The sequence below is a fragment of the Hyperolius riggenbachi genome, chromosome 1 (genome assembly GCF_040937935.1).
Source record: "Hyperolius riggenbachi isolate aHypRig1 chromosome 1, aHypRig1.pri, whole genome shotgun sequence".
NCBI lineage: Eukaryota > Metazoa > Chordata > Amphibia > Anura > Hyperoliidae > Hyperolius > Hyperolius riggenbachi.
The window spans coordinates 419,675,397-419,688,660 of NC_090646.1; the positions used below are offsets into that span (position 1 = coordinate 419,675,397).

Consider the following 13,264-nt stretch of genomic DNA (forward strand, 5'->3'; position numbering starts at 1 on the left):
GGTGTCTTCACAGTAGGGGGTGACACCCGGAGTCCTGTGTTGCCGTCCCTGCCGCTACCCTGTGTTGCAAAATTTTACACCCCCCCCCCCCCCCGCCGCAGCCGCCGCCCGCTGCCCCCCCCCCGCGGCCGTCCCCTCTGACCCCCCCTCCTCCGCCGTACTCGCTGACACCCGCCCAGCAGTCCGCGCTGCCAGGCAGGAGCAGCCAGCCCAACTTCAGACCTCCGACCAGCCGGCGACCACTATGCGGGCGCTAGGACCTAGCGGACACCGCACTGTTATGCGGAAGTGACATCACTTCCGCATATACAGCGTGGTGTACACCGAGATCGGTGCGCCCGCTCTAACTGGTCGCCGGCTGATACTGAGGTCTGAAGTTGGGCTGCTGGTGAGTTAAGGGCACCGGGGGTCCCTGCCGCTATCTAACCTGGGGTCCCTGCCGCTATCTAACCTGGGGCCCCTGTCACTATCTAACCTGGGGGTCGCTGTCTAACCTGGGGGGTCCCTGTCGCTATCTAACCTGGGGGTCACTATCTAACCTGGGGGGGGGTCCCTGTCACTGTCTAACCTGGGGGGTCCCTCCCTGTCACTATCTAACCTGGGGGTCACTATCTAACCAGGGGTCGCTGTCACTATCTAACCTGGGGGGCCCCTGTCACTAACCTGGGGGCACCTGTCGCTATCTAACCTGGGGGGCACCTGTCACTGTCTAACCTGGGGGGTCCCTGTCACTATCTAACCTGGGGGGCACCTGTCGCTATCTAACCAGGGGGGTCGCTGTCACTATCTAACCAGGGGGGTCGCTGTCACTATCTAACCTGGGGGGTCGCTGTCACTATCTAACCTGGGGGGTCGCTGTCACTATCTAACCTGGGGGGTCGCTGTCACTATCTAACCTGGGGGGTCGCTGTCACTATCTAACCTGGGGGGTCACTGTCACTATCTAACCTGGGGGTCGCTGTCGCTATCTAACCCGGAGGTGTCCCTGTCGCTATCTAACCTGGGGGGTCCCTGTCGCTATCTAACCTGGGGGGTCCCTGTCGCTATCTAACCTGGGTGTCACTATCTAACCTGGGGTCCCTGTCACTAACCTGGAGGGGTCACTATCTAACCTGGGGGGGGTCACTGTCTAACCTGGGGGGTCCCTGTCACTATCTAACCTGGGGGGTCGCTGTCACTATCTAACCTGGGGGGTCGCTGTCGCTATCTAACCTGGGGGGTCGCTGTCGCTATCTAACCTGGGGGGCACTATCTAACCTGGGGGTCCCTGTTGCTATCTAACCTGGGGGGTCGCTGTCACTATCTAACCTGGGGGGTTGCTGTCGGTATCTAACCTGGGGGGTTGCTGTCGCTATCTAACCTGGGGGGTTGCTGTCGCTATCTAACCTGGGGGGTCGCTGTCACTATCTAACCTGGGGGTCGCTGTCACTATCTAACCTGGGGGTCACTGTCACTATCTAACCTGGGGGGTCGCTGTCACTATCTAACCTGGGGGGTCGCTGTCACTATCTAACCTGGGGGTCGCTGTCGCTATCTAACCTGGGGGGTCCCTGTCGCTATCTAACCCGGAGGTGTCCCTGTCGCTATCTAACCTGGGGGGTCCCTGTCGCTATCTAACCTGGGGGGTCCCTGTCGCTATCTAACCTGGGTGTCACTATCTAACCTGGGGTCCCTGTCACTAACCTGGAGGGGTCACTATCTAACCTGGGGGGTCCCTGTCACTATCTAACCTGGGGGTCGCTGTCACTATCTAACCTGGGGGGTCGCTGTCGCTATCTAACCTGGGGGGCACTATCTAACCTGGGGGGTCGCTGTCACTATCTAACCTGGGGGGTCGCTGTCGGTATCTAACCTGGGGGGTTGCTGTCGCTATCTAACCTGGGGGGTTGCTGTCGCTATCTAACCTGGGGGGTTGCTGTCGCTATCTAACCTGGGGGGTTGCTGTCGCTATCTAACCTGGGGGGTTGCTGTCGCTATCTAACCTGGGGGTCGCTGTCGCTATCTAACCTGGGGGTCGCTGTCGCTATCTAACCTGGGGGTCGCTGTCACTATCTAACCTGGGGGTCGCTGTCACTATCTAACCTGGGGGTCGCTGTCACTATCTAACCTGGGGGTCGCTGTCACTATCTAACCTGGGGGTCGCTGTCACTATCTAACCTGGGGGTCGCTGTCACTATCTAACCTGGGGGTCACTATCTAACTGGGGGTCCCTGTCACTATCTAACCTGGGGGTCGCTGTCACTATCTAACCTGGGGGTCCTGTCACTATCTAACCTGGGGGTCGCTGTCACTATCTAACCTGGGGGTCGCTGTCACTATCTAACCTGGGGGTCGCTGTCACTATCTAACCTGGGGGTCGCTGTCACTATCTAACCTGGGGGTCACTATCTAACTGGGGGTCCCTGTCACTATCTAACTGGGGGTCCCTGTCACTATCTAACCTGGGGGTCGCTGTCACTATCTAACCTAGGGGTCACTATCTAACCGGGGGTCCCTGTCACTATCTAACCTGGGGGTCGCTGTCACTATCTAACCTGGGGGGTCGCTGTCACCATCTAACCTGGGGGTCGCTGTCACCATCTAACCTGGGGGGTCGCTGTCACTATCTAACCTGGGGGGTCGCTGTCACTATCTAACCTGGGGGGTCGCTGTCACTATCTAACCTGGGGGGTCGCTGTCACTATCTAACCTGGGGGGTCGCTGTCACTATCTAACCTGGGGGGTCGCTGTCACTATCTAACCTGGGGGGTCGCTGTCACTATCTAACCTGGGGGGCACTATCTGACCGGGGGTCCCTGTCGCTATCTAACCTGGGGGGCACCTGTCGCTATCTAACGTGGGGGGCACCTGTCGCTATCTAACCTGGGGGGTCCCTGTCACTATCTAAACTGGGGGTCCCTGTCACTATCTAAACTGGGGGTCGCTGTCACTATCTAACCTGGGGGTCGCTGTCACTATCTAACCTGGGGGTCGCTGTCACTATCTAACCTGGGGGTCGCTGTCACTATCTAACCTGGGGGTCGCTGTCACTATCTAACCTGGGGGTCGCTGTCACTATCTAACCTGGGGGTCACTATCTAACTGGGGGTCCCTGTCACTATCTAACCTGGGGGTCGCTGTCACTATCTAACCTGGGGGTCCTGTCACTATCTAACCTGGGGGTCGCTGTCACTATCTAACCTGGGGGTCGCTGTCACTATCTAACCTGGGGGTCGCTGTCACTATCTAACCTGGGGGTCGCTGTCACTATCTAACCTGGGGGTCGCTGTCACTATCTAACCTGGGGGTCGCTGTCACTATCTAACCTGGGGGTCACTATCTAACTGGGGGTCCCTGTCACTATCTAACTGGGGGTCCCTGTCACTATCTAACCTGGGGGTCGCTGTCACTATCTAACCTAGGGGTCACTATCTAACCGGGGGTCCCTGTCACTATCTAACCTGGGGGTCGCTGTCACCATCTAACCTGGGGGGTCGCTGTCACCATCTAACCTGGGGGTCGCTGTCACTATCTAACCTGGGGGTCGCTGTCACTATCTAACCGGGGGGTCGCTGTCACTATCTAACCTGGGGGGTCGCTGTCACTATCTAACCTGGGGGGTCGCTGTCACTATCTAACCTGGGGGGTCGCTGTCACTATCTAACCTGGGGGGTCGCTGTCACTATCTAACCTGGGGGGTCGCTGTCACTATCTAACCTGGGGGGTCGCTGTCACTATCTAACCTGGGGGGTCGCTGTCACTATCTAACCTGGGGGGCACTATCTGACCGGGGGTCCCTGTCGCTATCTAACCTGGGGGGCACCTGTCGCTATCTAACGTGGGGGGCACCTGTCGCTATCTAACCTGGGGGGCACCTGTCACTATCTAAACTGGGGGTCCCTGTCACTATCTAAACTGGGGGTCCCTGTCACTATCTAAACTGGGGGTCGCTGTCACTATCTAACCTGGGGGTCGCTAGTCACTAACTGAACTGGGAGCTCCTGTGACTACCTGAACTGGGGGGCACCTGTCACTACCTAAACTGGGGGGGCACCTGTCACTACATACACTGGGGGCTCCTGTCACTACCTAAACTGGGGGGTACCTGTCACTAACTGAACTGGGGGGCTCCAGTCACTAATTGAGCTGGGGGGCTCCTGTCACTACCTAAACTGGGGGGCTCCTGTCACTACCTAAACTGGGGGGCTCCTGTCACTACCTAAACTGGAGGGCTCCTGGCACTACCTAAACTAGGTGGCACCTCTCACTACCTAAACTATCTAGGCCAGCCAGCCCAACATAACCAACAGCCAACCTGCCCAGAATAACTGGCAAAAAGGCCACAGCATCACCACCAGTCAGGCTAGCATTTACTTCAACCAGCCAGCCCAGCCACAGCATCACCGCCAGCCAGCCCAGCCACAGCATCACCGCCAGCCAGGCCACAGCATCACTGTCAGGCCTTTCAGCCCACACATCATCCCCAATCCAGACAAAAATAGTATTGCCAGCCAGGCACAGCAGCCAGTAGAGGAGAATTCAGAAGCCAGGTGAGAGGTGTCTACCATATTAAGGGGGCATTCTGCCCATTTATGTGAAATGCTGTCTATTTATGTGCCTCATGACTGCTGAATTTGTCTTGTTGGGGGACTCATGGTTACTGGATTTGTCTTGTTGGTGGCCTCATGATTGCTGAATTTGTCTTGTTGGGGGCCTCATGATTTGTTGGGGGCCTCATGATTTGTTGGGGGCCTCAAGATTGCTGAATTTGTCTTGTTGGTGGCCTCATGATTGCTGAATTTGTCTTGTTGGTGGCCTCATGATTGCTGAATTTGACTTGTTGGGGGCCTCAAGATTGCTGAATTTGTCTTGTTGGGGGCCTCATGATTGCTAACTGCGAGACTATGGGAAAAGCTGAATCATCATCATATGAGACAATAGCATTAAACCTACTTTTTTTTTAGCTTTTTAAAACAGAAAATAAAACTGGGGGGTTCTAAAAAAAAAATACATTTTTCAGGAGTAGGATGGGTGAAATTGTTTATCTTCACAGTTTATTTTCAATTTGGATTTTCCATAATGTTCATGTATGAGTTCAAATGTTTGTATTTAGTTTAAATTGCTGTTGGCACTTTGCGATAGATAAGTGACTTTTCGCCACCACTGTCCAAATCTAATGTCCCACCATTGCTAAGTTCATGTAAACTTGTCTCCACCCGTGACCACACCCACATTTTGGTCTATGACCACACACATTTTGCGCGCAACGTAGCCCCAAGTATGGGGGGTGGGGGGGGGGGGGGGTGACTGTGGATGATCAGCACCGGGTGCCAAATACCCTAGGTACGCCACTGCACAGCTATTTACAATACCAATGAAGTGGAAAAAAATTAAATGTAAAATACATGTATATGCATACATATAAATTGTACATTTGTGCAAAATTAAATCTACTATGAATTGCTTTTTTTCCTGTGTTGCTGTCACTGAGGCTCGTTTCACATCTAACAACGCGTGCAGGAGCCGTTCTCCTGCACGCGTTGACTAGCCTGCGGCTGTCGTCAGGAATCTGTGGTGCTACGCTGAGTAGCGGCGGTAGTATCAATTAACCCTACGGGGAAACGCCGATTCCCGATGATAAAATGTGCCCGGGTGCATCGTACCGCAACGTAGCGAAATGCAGCGTCGGGTGTGAAAGGTAGAATGAAAGCCTATGGACTTTCCTTTTACCCTGGTTAACGCAAAGTATAGACTTTGCGTTAAAATGCTGAAAAAGGGCTCTGGTGTGAAAGAGCCTTACAGTACCTGGTAATAATTTGACAGCTCTAACAAGTTTTGGACTAGTTCAATCCCTTATGGTGCAGTCTCAGTAATTCCTTTATTTTCAAAAGCACTCCATAGATGGCTGTGGCACAATCCAATTGCCAGAACATGCCGGCCGCTATCTTTATATAGACCCTTGCTAGGGAACGTTTTTGAAAAGAAATAACAAAACTTTAAGACTCCCCCATTAAGAGATGTGCTAGTTAAAAACCTGTCCGAACTAGATCAATGATACCTACTGTAAGTGACAACTTCACAAGTCAAAAGTAAGTTATAGAGCACTTTACTCTGGGGCAAATTTAAAGTACCTTATGTGTTTTTTGTTTTTTGTTTTTTTTGTAATGGTGGTCCTTTATGGCCTGTTTCCACTACATGCAGTGCAATCATCGCACACAAACTGCAGTCAATGTTTGTCAATGGAACCATTTCCATTGACGCAAATTTTTGGTCGCAGTGTGGTGCAGCTAAATTTATGGATAGCATGCTGCAGTTTTTCACAGTTCACATCCGGGTCCCATAGGGGTTGTATTGAGCCGCATCACAACGGAAGTGCATGCGGGTGAGTGCGGTACGATGATTGGCCAGTGGAAGCGGGCCCTTAAGGTAATGTACTGAAGAATTTCCACTTATACTGTATGTGTTTTCTCCTTGCCCTGCACCATTTATTTCGTGCAATTTCCTTACCTGTTCACGGACCCTTTCAAGAAGTCGACTTTTGACTTAGAAACCTGTCAGGACTCTTTAAATGAATGTAATATTTGCAGCAGAAGAGTGTGATTTTCTAAAAATTGCCCGCTATATTAGTTTATGTAATATTTGTAACTTGTTATGAGATTGTGGTATACTATTTACATTCTGATGATGGATATTTTGTATACTTGTGCTTATATAGATGTGTTACACATTAACCCATTTTGTTCTCTTAGACCGGGTTTAATTATTTTTAAATAAAATGTTAATTTTACATATTTGCTTTGTCATCCTATACTTTGTTTTACTCCCTATTAAAGCATTACTCATTTGTAAGTAATTGCCCTGTAGTTTCTTGGCACCGTTTTCTGTCATTCATCTGCTTTCACACTTATGACTTATTAACACTTCTTCATAGTGAATTATATAAAATGTTAATTCAGTGTGAGCTCACACATTTTTATTATTATTAGTTAATTGATTAGTCATCAGATCAGCTTAGAATATTGTGGATAAACTAAAAAATAAATGGGAGAGTTTTAGAGGCTACTTTTGCCTCTGGCCGACCTAGAAGAAGGAATAAGTACAGTCAAGAAATCTTTAGCTATGGCCATTGGAAATTTGTTTTAGCTATAGCACCCAATTCAACTACTGTAGACCCTGTAAAGGTGGCCAGACACCATACAATTTTTAAATATCTTTTCAATTCAAGAATAGTAATCATTTTTTCTGACTGATTGTATCATTTCAAAAATTTGACCAATATACCACACACACATATGTACAATTTTTCCCCAGTTATGAAAAAAATGATTGACAACTCTGAGAAAATTGCTTAGGTGTATTGTAACGATTGGTGTAGCAAACAGAAGTCTGGTTATTGTGTGATCTGCAGTATCACCAATAAATCAGACACTATACCTGATTATATGGTGATCTGCAGAATCACCAATAATGCAAGTATAGCTAACAAGGTAATTGCAAGTGTACAGTGCTTGGTGCAACAGTAATACTGATTAGTTTTGGCAGAACCTCACCAGAGGAGCTGGTGGGTACTATCAGTAATGAACCTCACCAGTGACAAGGGCTCACTGGTGAGTGGAGTGGTCAGACAGATCGGTTCGGCAACAGACAGGAGGATACAGTACAAAATCGGCAGGCAGAAGGATAGAGATTATTCAGGCAGAGTCAGCACCAGGATCAGATGAGCGAAAGTACAGAATCGTTTAGCGTAAGAGTAGTCAGAAGAGAGCCAGAGTCATACACAGATAATCAAGCAATAATAACAGTAGTAATAATAATTTCTAGTCTTGTGTGAAATCCCTGGTTCCCTCCCAGATCAAAGCACACCGGAACTATCTAAGGTCTGAGTGCTCACACGAAGCATTCGCAACAGCAGACAGTTTGCAAGTGATTCATGGAGGCTTAAGAAGCGGAGAAGACCCCTTGGCCACGCCCACGCCCATCAGCCAATCAGAACTGCCGAGAGTCTCCTCTGACGTCAGCCGACCGGCAGGTCAGCTGACGCGCCTCCTCCCCGCATAAAGGTCCTGTCTGTGCGCGCGCGCGCGCGACAAAGCCACCCTATGAGCCACTGACAATCCCCTCCTCGGCGTGCTAGATGCCAGAGGGACAGGAGAAATGCCTGACAGGGAAACCGAAGCAGCTGCGGGGGCATCCTGACTGCCTGCAGCTGCATCTCCACAGAATGTTACATGTATATATTAATAAATTGACAATCTGCCACACACCATTCAATTTTCATAAAAATTGATCAATAAAATCCACCACTCCCGAGCGACTTATAGCAAATAAAAACGGGAAATGCGATCGGATTTCTAGCTCAAATAATAAAAAAAAACTTTCGATTTTTCGAAAAATAGGATAATTTTTATTGAATTGCTTTTGGCACTATCAGTTCCTAATAATCCTTATATAGGAGGTTAAACTAATATATGTAGAGTTATTGTGACAGGTTAAAGAAAGTTTTAAGATTAGACACATTTATATGGTTAGGTAAGACTGAGATTTAATTAGGGGTTAATGTTAGCTTTAGGAATAGTATTGAGGGTTATGCTTTGTGTTGAGCCTAGAGGAAAGGTGGAGGTCAAGGTTAAAGATTAAGGCTAATATTAGTGCTAATGTTAAGTTTATTGGGGCATTCATAGTAAATGAAAGGTTAAAGTTAGTGTTACGATGAGAGATTTATGGGGCTAAAAATGAGACTGGCTAATGTCTCTGTGCAAAAAAATGAGCTGCACTGAGTTTACAGCAATAAAAATCACCAGTACAAACGACAAGGGAAGATCCTAACGGGATTGTTTTTTATTAGCTATATTGCAAGTTTGTTGATGGAAATATGAGAAAAAAGTTGAATGAAAGCAAACTGCATTGTATGCTATGGTTACTAACGACACAATGTATGCTATGTGCTAACGACACAATGATACAGGATAAGCATAGTGTCCCTGACAGACATGTTTCGAGATGCACAGCAAATGTCGAATTACCTTACACATTTACTACAATACTGAATGATTGGGGAGGGAGGGGATGGAATAGATCCTTTCAAAATAGATTTAGTAGACTCTTTAGAAAGTAGCAGGATTCATTAATTACGCACAGATGCCATACTGGCTACTTGCTAAATGGTAGCTTAAAGTGTACCTGTACTTATTCTGCTTAGTTCCTTTTTTCAAGTAAGCAGGGTGTCAATAGGTAAAAAACATAAGCCATAGGAAAAATGGATACTTATCAAACATAAATTAATTATTTGGCTTTCTCTGGTTCTGAATACCAATGCTGCGCAGTGGCAAGCAGCCAGGTGCTGTGGTGCATGCCTCCCTACAGCCCCCCAGGGGTTCATGCATGTCAGGTGACGCGGGCAGCACAATGTCCAGCTGCTGTGAGGAGAACAGAGCAACCAGTGCCGGGACATGTAACATACTGTACTCCTTGTGCTACTCTTCAAATGGAGAGCCCTGCTGTCTTCCCTCCACTTTCAAATAGACAGTCATATTTCCATATGACACATAGTATACAACTCACAGAGACATAGCCAGTCATTCAGTCATGCTTTTTGTACTTACAAATAACTCTTCCTTGGCACTGTAGTAAAATTCTGCAAATCCTAAAGCAAAGACACAATACAGGTCATGTTCTCCAACTTGGATTAAAGTCAGGAAGTCATAACATAAAACACTCACCTTTCATGCTGATCATTAAACCTTATGTATCACTTGAAAAATGCCAATACTTTAATTGAATAGCTATACAACAGTGCTTTACTGTAGGGTGCATTAGTCAAATGTGCTTTTCTTGTCATACTTCTTTGCTGGGTTAATTATCACTTATAACAGCGAGAACTGTGCATAAAATAGCTCCAAGAAGGAAGGAACAAAACTATTAGTATTACCCTATTCTGATTGGATAACACTCTAACCTAATAACAGCTAGTTTCACACAGTGCAACTTGTGCATGCTGATTATGCTAGTCTTGCCAATAAGACAACAAAAAATATGGGAGATACATAGGGGTAGACGCACTAAAGTGCAGTAATATCGCTGTGCACACACAGAGAACTGCAATATCACCATTACTACCAGCAGCGCTGTACTGCAAGTTTCACTGTGAGCTTGACCCACGGCACTCAAGTGGCGCAAGCTCTGCTACAGTAACACGCTTTACTAATGGTAGTAACGCACATTACCATAGCAATGCTTGTGCTGATGTTTTGTGAATATAGTTTATAATCATTGAAACCTTATCTTATATTTAACATTCTGGCCAATGTGTTAACTACTATTCTGGCAGCTGGACTGAACTGCTCCTGTTTGGGGAGTGCATTTGAAAATAAAGGAGATAGACTAGTCCAAAACCAGCTAGAATTCTCTGTTTAGGATATGTGTACTATGATCATGTCTGGGCACCTGGTAGTGTGCATGGTGGAAGTCCTGATTGGTTTGTTTTCAAACTATGGATGTCAGCTTCCAACTGTGGGCTGATAGCTTAGCAGGATATTCTTGTGAGGATCTTGCCTCTATTAATATATGTGGTTAAAGCAATTGTTTCTTTTCATGTTGCTATGGTTTTTCTTTTATCTATTTTTTTTCTTGTACTGTACCTCAATTATTGTTTTTAATTTGTTCAATAAACACTTTTTCTGATTCAAAAAAGTATGTCCTGTTTAATGATACCTAATGTAAGTTACAGCTACTAAAAAAAGTGTATTTTACTCTAAGATAAACGTACATTTCCATATATACATAATCATATCATATAATATGCATTATAAAGTAACAATTTAGCACAATAGTGGTTTTTTTTCAGGGGGTCATGAGGGAATAAACCAAGAAGTTGAAAAATGTACATAGGTTTTAAAGTCCAACTTCTATCAAACCTTTATTTTAGCTCTGAATAGAATGAAAAGGAATTAGAGCCCTCTGTTGGTTTTATTGCTGTACTGAAGAGAGTTTCCGTCAAGTCTTTTACATGAAAACAAATGAAGACATACAGGCCCATATGCAATTCACTTTTTCTCCTGAGTTTTCTCCTAGGTGATATTTTTAAATTTGTCATATACAATGCCTTCTAAGCCCCCAGAAAGAAAGAAAATACTCAAAATGATTTTTATAGTACTTTTTCACCTACTTTTTAGTACTTTTTCAGTTTAAAGTGCTGGAAAGTTATTTTAACTAGAAGATGAAAAATGATCACCTAGGAGAAAAGTCAGGAGAAAAAGGGAATTGCATATGGGCCACAGTACCTAAAATAAATCATAAAATTAACGTGGAAAAGATAGAACTTATGCTCTTGCCTGGATGTCTATTTTGTATTCTTTGCATGTGGGGTTTGAATGTCTGGTATGGTGCAGGGTGCATCTACTGCACTCATCACGGTGGTTTTTCTATATTAGCAGGTGTTGGGTACACTCCCGTATTTTCTGGCAGTCAGATTATTTTCTGTTATACATTTAAATCTCTCTAGATTGTGGCTTCATATGGCCCACAGTTGGTAAGATAAGACTTTTTGAGTTACTGGCCGTTATATATCCTAATATGAGCATAGTTCTCAAATGCCTGACTCATACGGTTTATATTGTATGTTTTTTAACAGATGTTGTAAACAGTGTGCCTCGGAGGAAGCGGCTTTTTGGCCGTGAAACACGTCAGGCAATCTTGTATGTGATTTGGAATCCTGTATTGATGTCCATACGTATAGTCCACAACTTTGAAGACATTATTGATTGAAGAATAAATAGAGAACTTGTTCACATAAAACCCTGTCCTCTGTGTTTGGTGGAAATTGCTTACGACCATATTGTGGGGTGGAACAGAACTACTGATCTTATTGTGTACTTAGGGTCAGTACCTACTCAGTAAGGAGTTAAAGGCAAGACTCCCTACCACTGCAGGGTGGCCTCTTTAGCGCACCCCAGTGACTGCAGCTTTTGAGCACTTTGAGTCCAACAGGAGAAAAGCACTATACAAAAGTTTGGGTTATTATATATTATAATTATAAATGAGAGAACTTCTCCCCAATGAGCAAAAGGCAGCACCCTCATTTTCTGCTTTAGTATTACATTTTAACAGAAAGTTATCAGTTTTCGCAAGTACTCCTTTTATTCTTTTTGGTCTCACCTCTCTAGACTGCCTCAGGTATTCATTCGTTTTCATCAGATTTCTTTCAATCTCTTGAGTTTTTAGTTGCTGTCTTGCGTAACTGATATGTTCCAAATCTAAAGAAGAGAAAAAGTTTTAAGAGCGAGCAATACACAGATGGTTTAAGACACAACACAAGTAACTGTCATTTTAAATAGAATATCTCCTCCTTCTTATATATCCTGATCTAATGCTTGATCTAATTTTTTGGTTGATTGAAAGTCCTGAGGAAGTTGTTTGTGGTACTGAGTTGTTATTATTATTTAGTACTGTATTTATATAGCCCCCATCATTAACTGTAAAGCTTTACAGATTACATGTATTTATGCCACTAACTTTGAGATTGGCACCATTTCATAGAAGAAAAAAATTGTGTATTGTGAAAAAGTTAGTTGGATTGAAAGACATATCATGTAATAATCAACTTACAATCTTTTTGATTTTTAATATAAATACTTTTTTTAAATGATGGATTTTTCAATTGTAACATGTCTTCACATCTATCATATTATGCTATCATCATTCCATAACCACTAAATATTACATTGTTACTTAAAAAAGTAATTTAACACACATTTTCACATTACATACCATACAATTTCCATCTATTTTTTTTAATATACATTTTTAAACACACTTTCATAATTCCACCCTTTTTTCTGTTCATACAATCAATAAATAAAGTTTGGTATGTATTGAATAGATTACAAAGCATGCCACACCCTGGTAGGTGGGAGGAGCTACAGGAGGCCGGTCTCGCCCCCTTGCTAAAATATCACATGGCTCGGAACCTGATCCCCGCTACTGCGTTGACACGCTGGTTAAGTGTGGTAGATCAAAGATAACAGCTGCCGCTAACAGGACACTGCAGCTTGTAAGTAACCATAAGGACAGAGCCATTGCATACCTGTGGGGGAACGTAAAACACAGGGGCCTGATGATCCCCCAAGCAAGGTTTAGGATTGCGCTGTTTATGATTGCGCTGCTAATGACTTTATGCTCTGCTTGTGCTATGCAATATTCACTAACGCTATGCAAAGCCTGGTAACCACAACTTATACAAAGGGCTTTACCCAGCTGGTGATGTTGTGCTGTGTACATCAAGGTGGAA

General features: G+C 45.4%; 1 protein-coding gene across 1 annotated transcript in view; it reads right to left on the reverse strand.

The window, feature by feature from the left end:
• The window catches only part of TRPM6 (transient receptor potential cation channel subfamily M member 6), a 194,711-nt gene that overhangs the window by 72,517 nt on the left and 108,930 nt on the right, over nucleotides 1–13,264 (reverse strand). The window contains exons 27-28 of the mRNA XM_068242291.1: nucleotides 12,133–12,230; nucleotides 9,582–9,622 (exon numbers count right to left, since the gene is read on the reverse strand). Coding sequence (XP_068098392.1) covers nucleotides 9,582–9,622; nucleotides 12,133–12,230 — 139 coding nt within the window. The remainder of the gene's footprint in view (nucleotides 1–9,581; nucleotides 9,623–12,132; nucleotides 12,231–13,264) is intronic.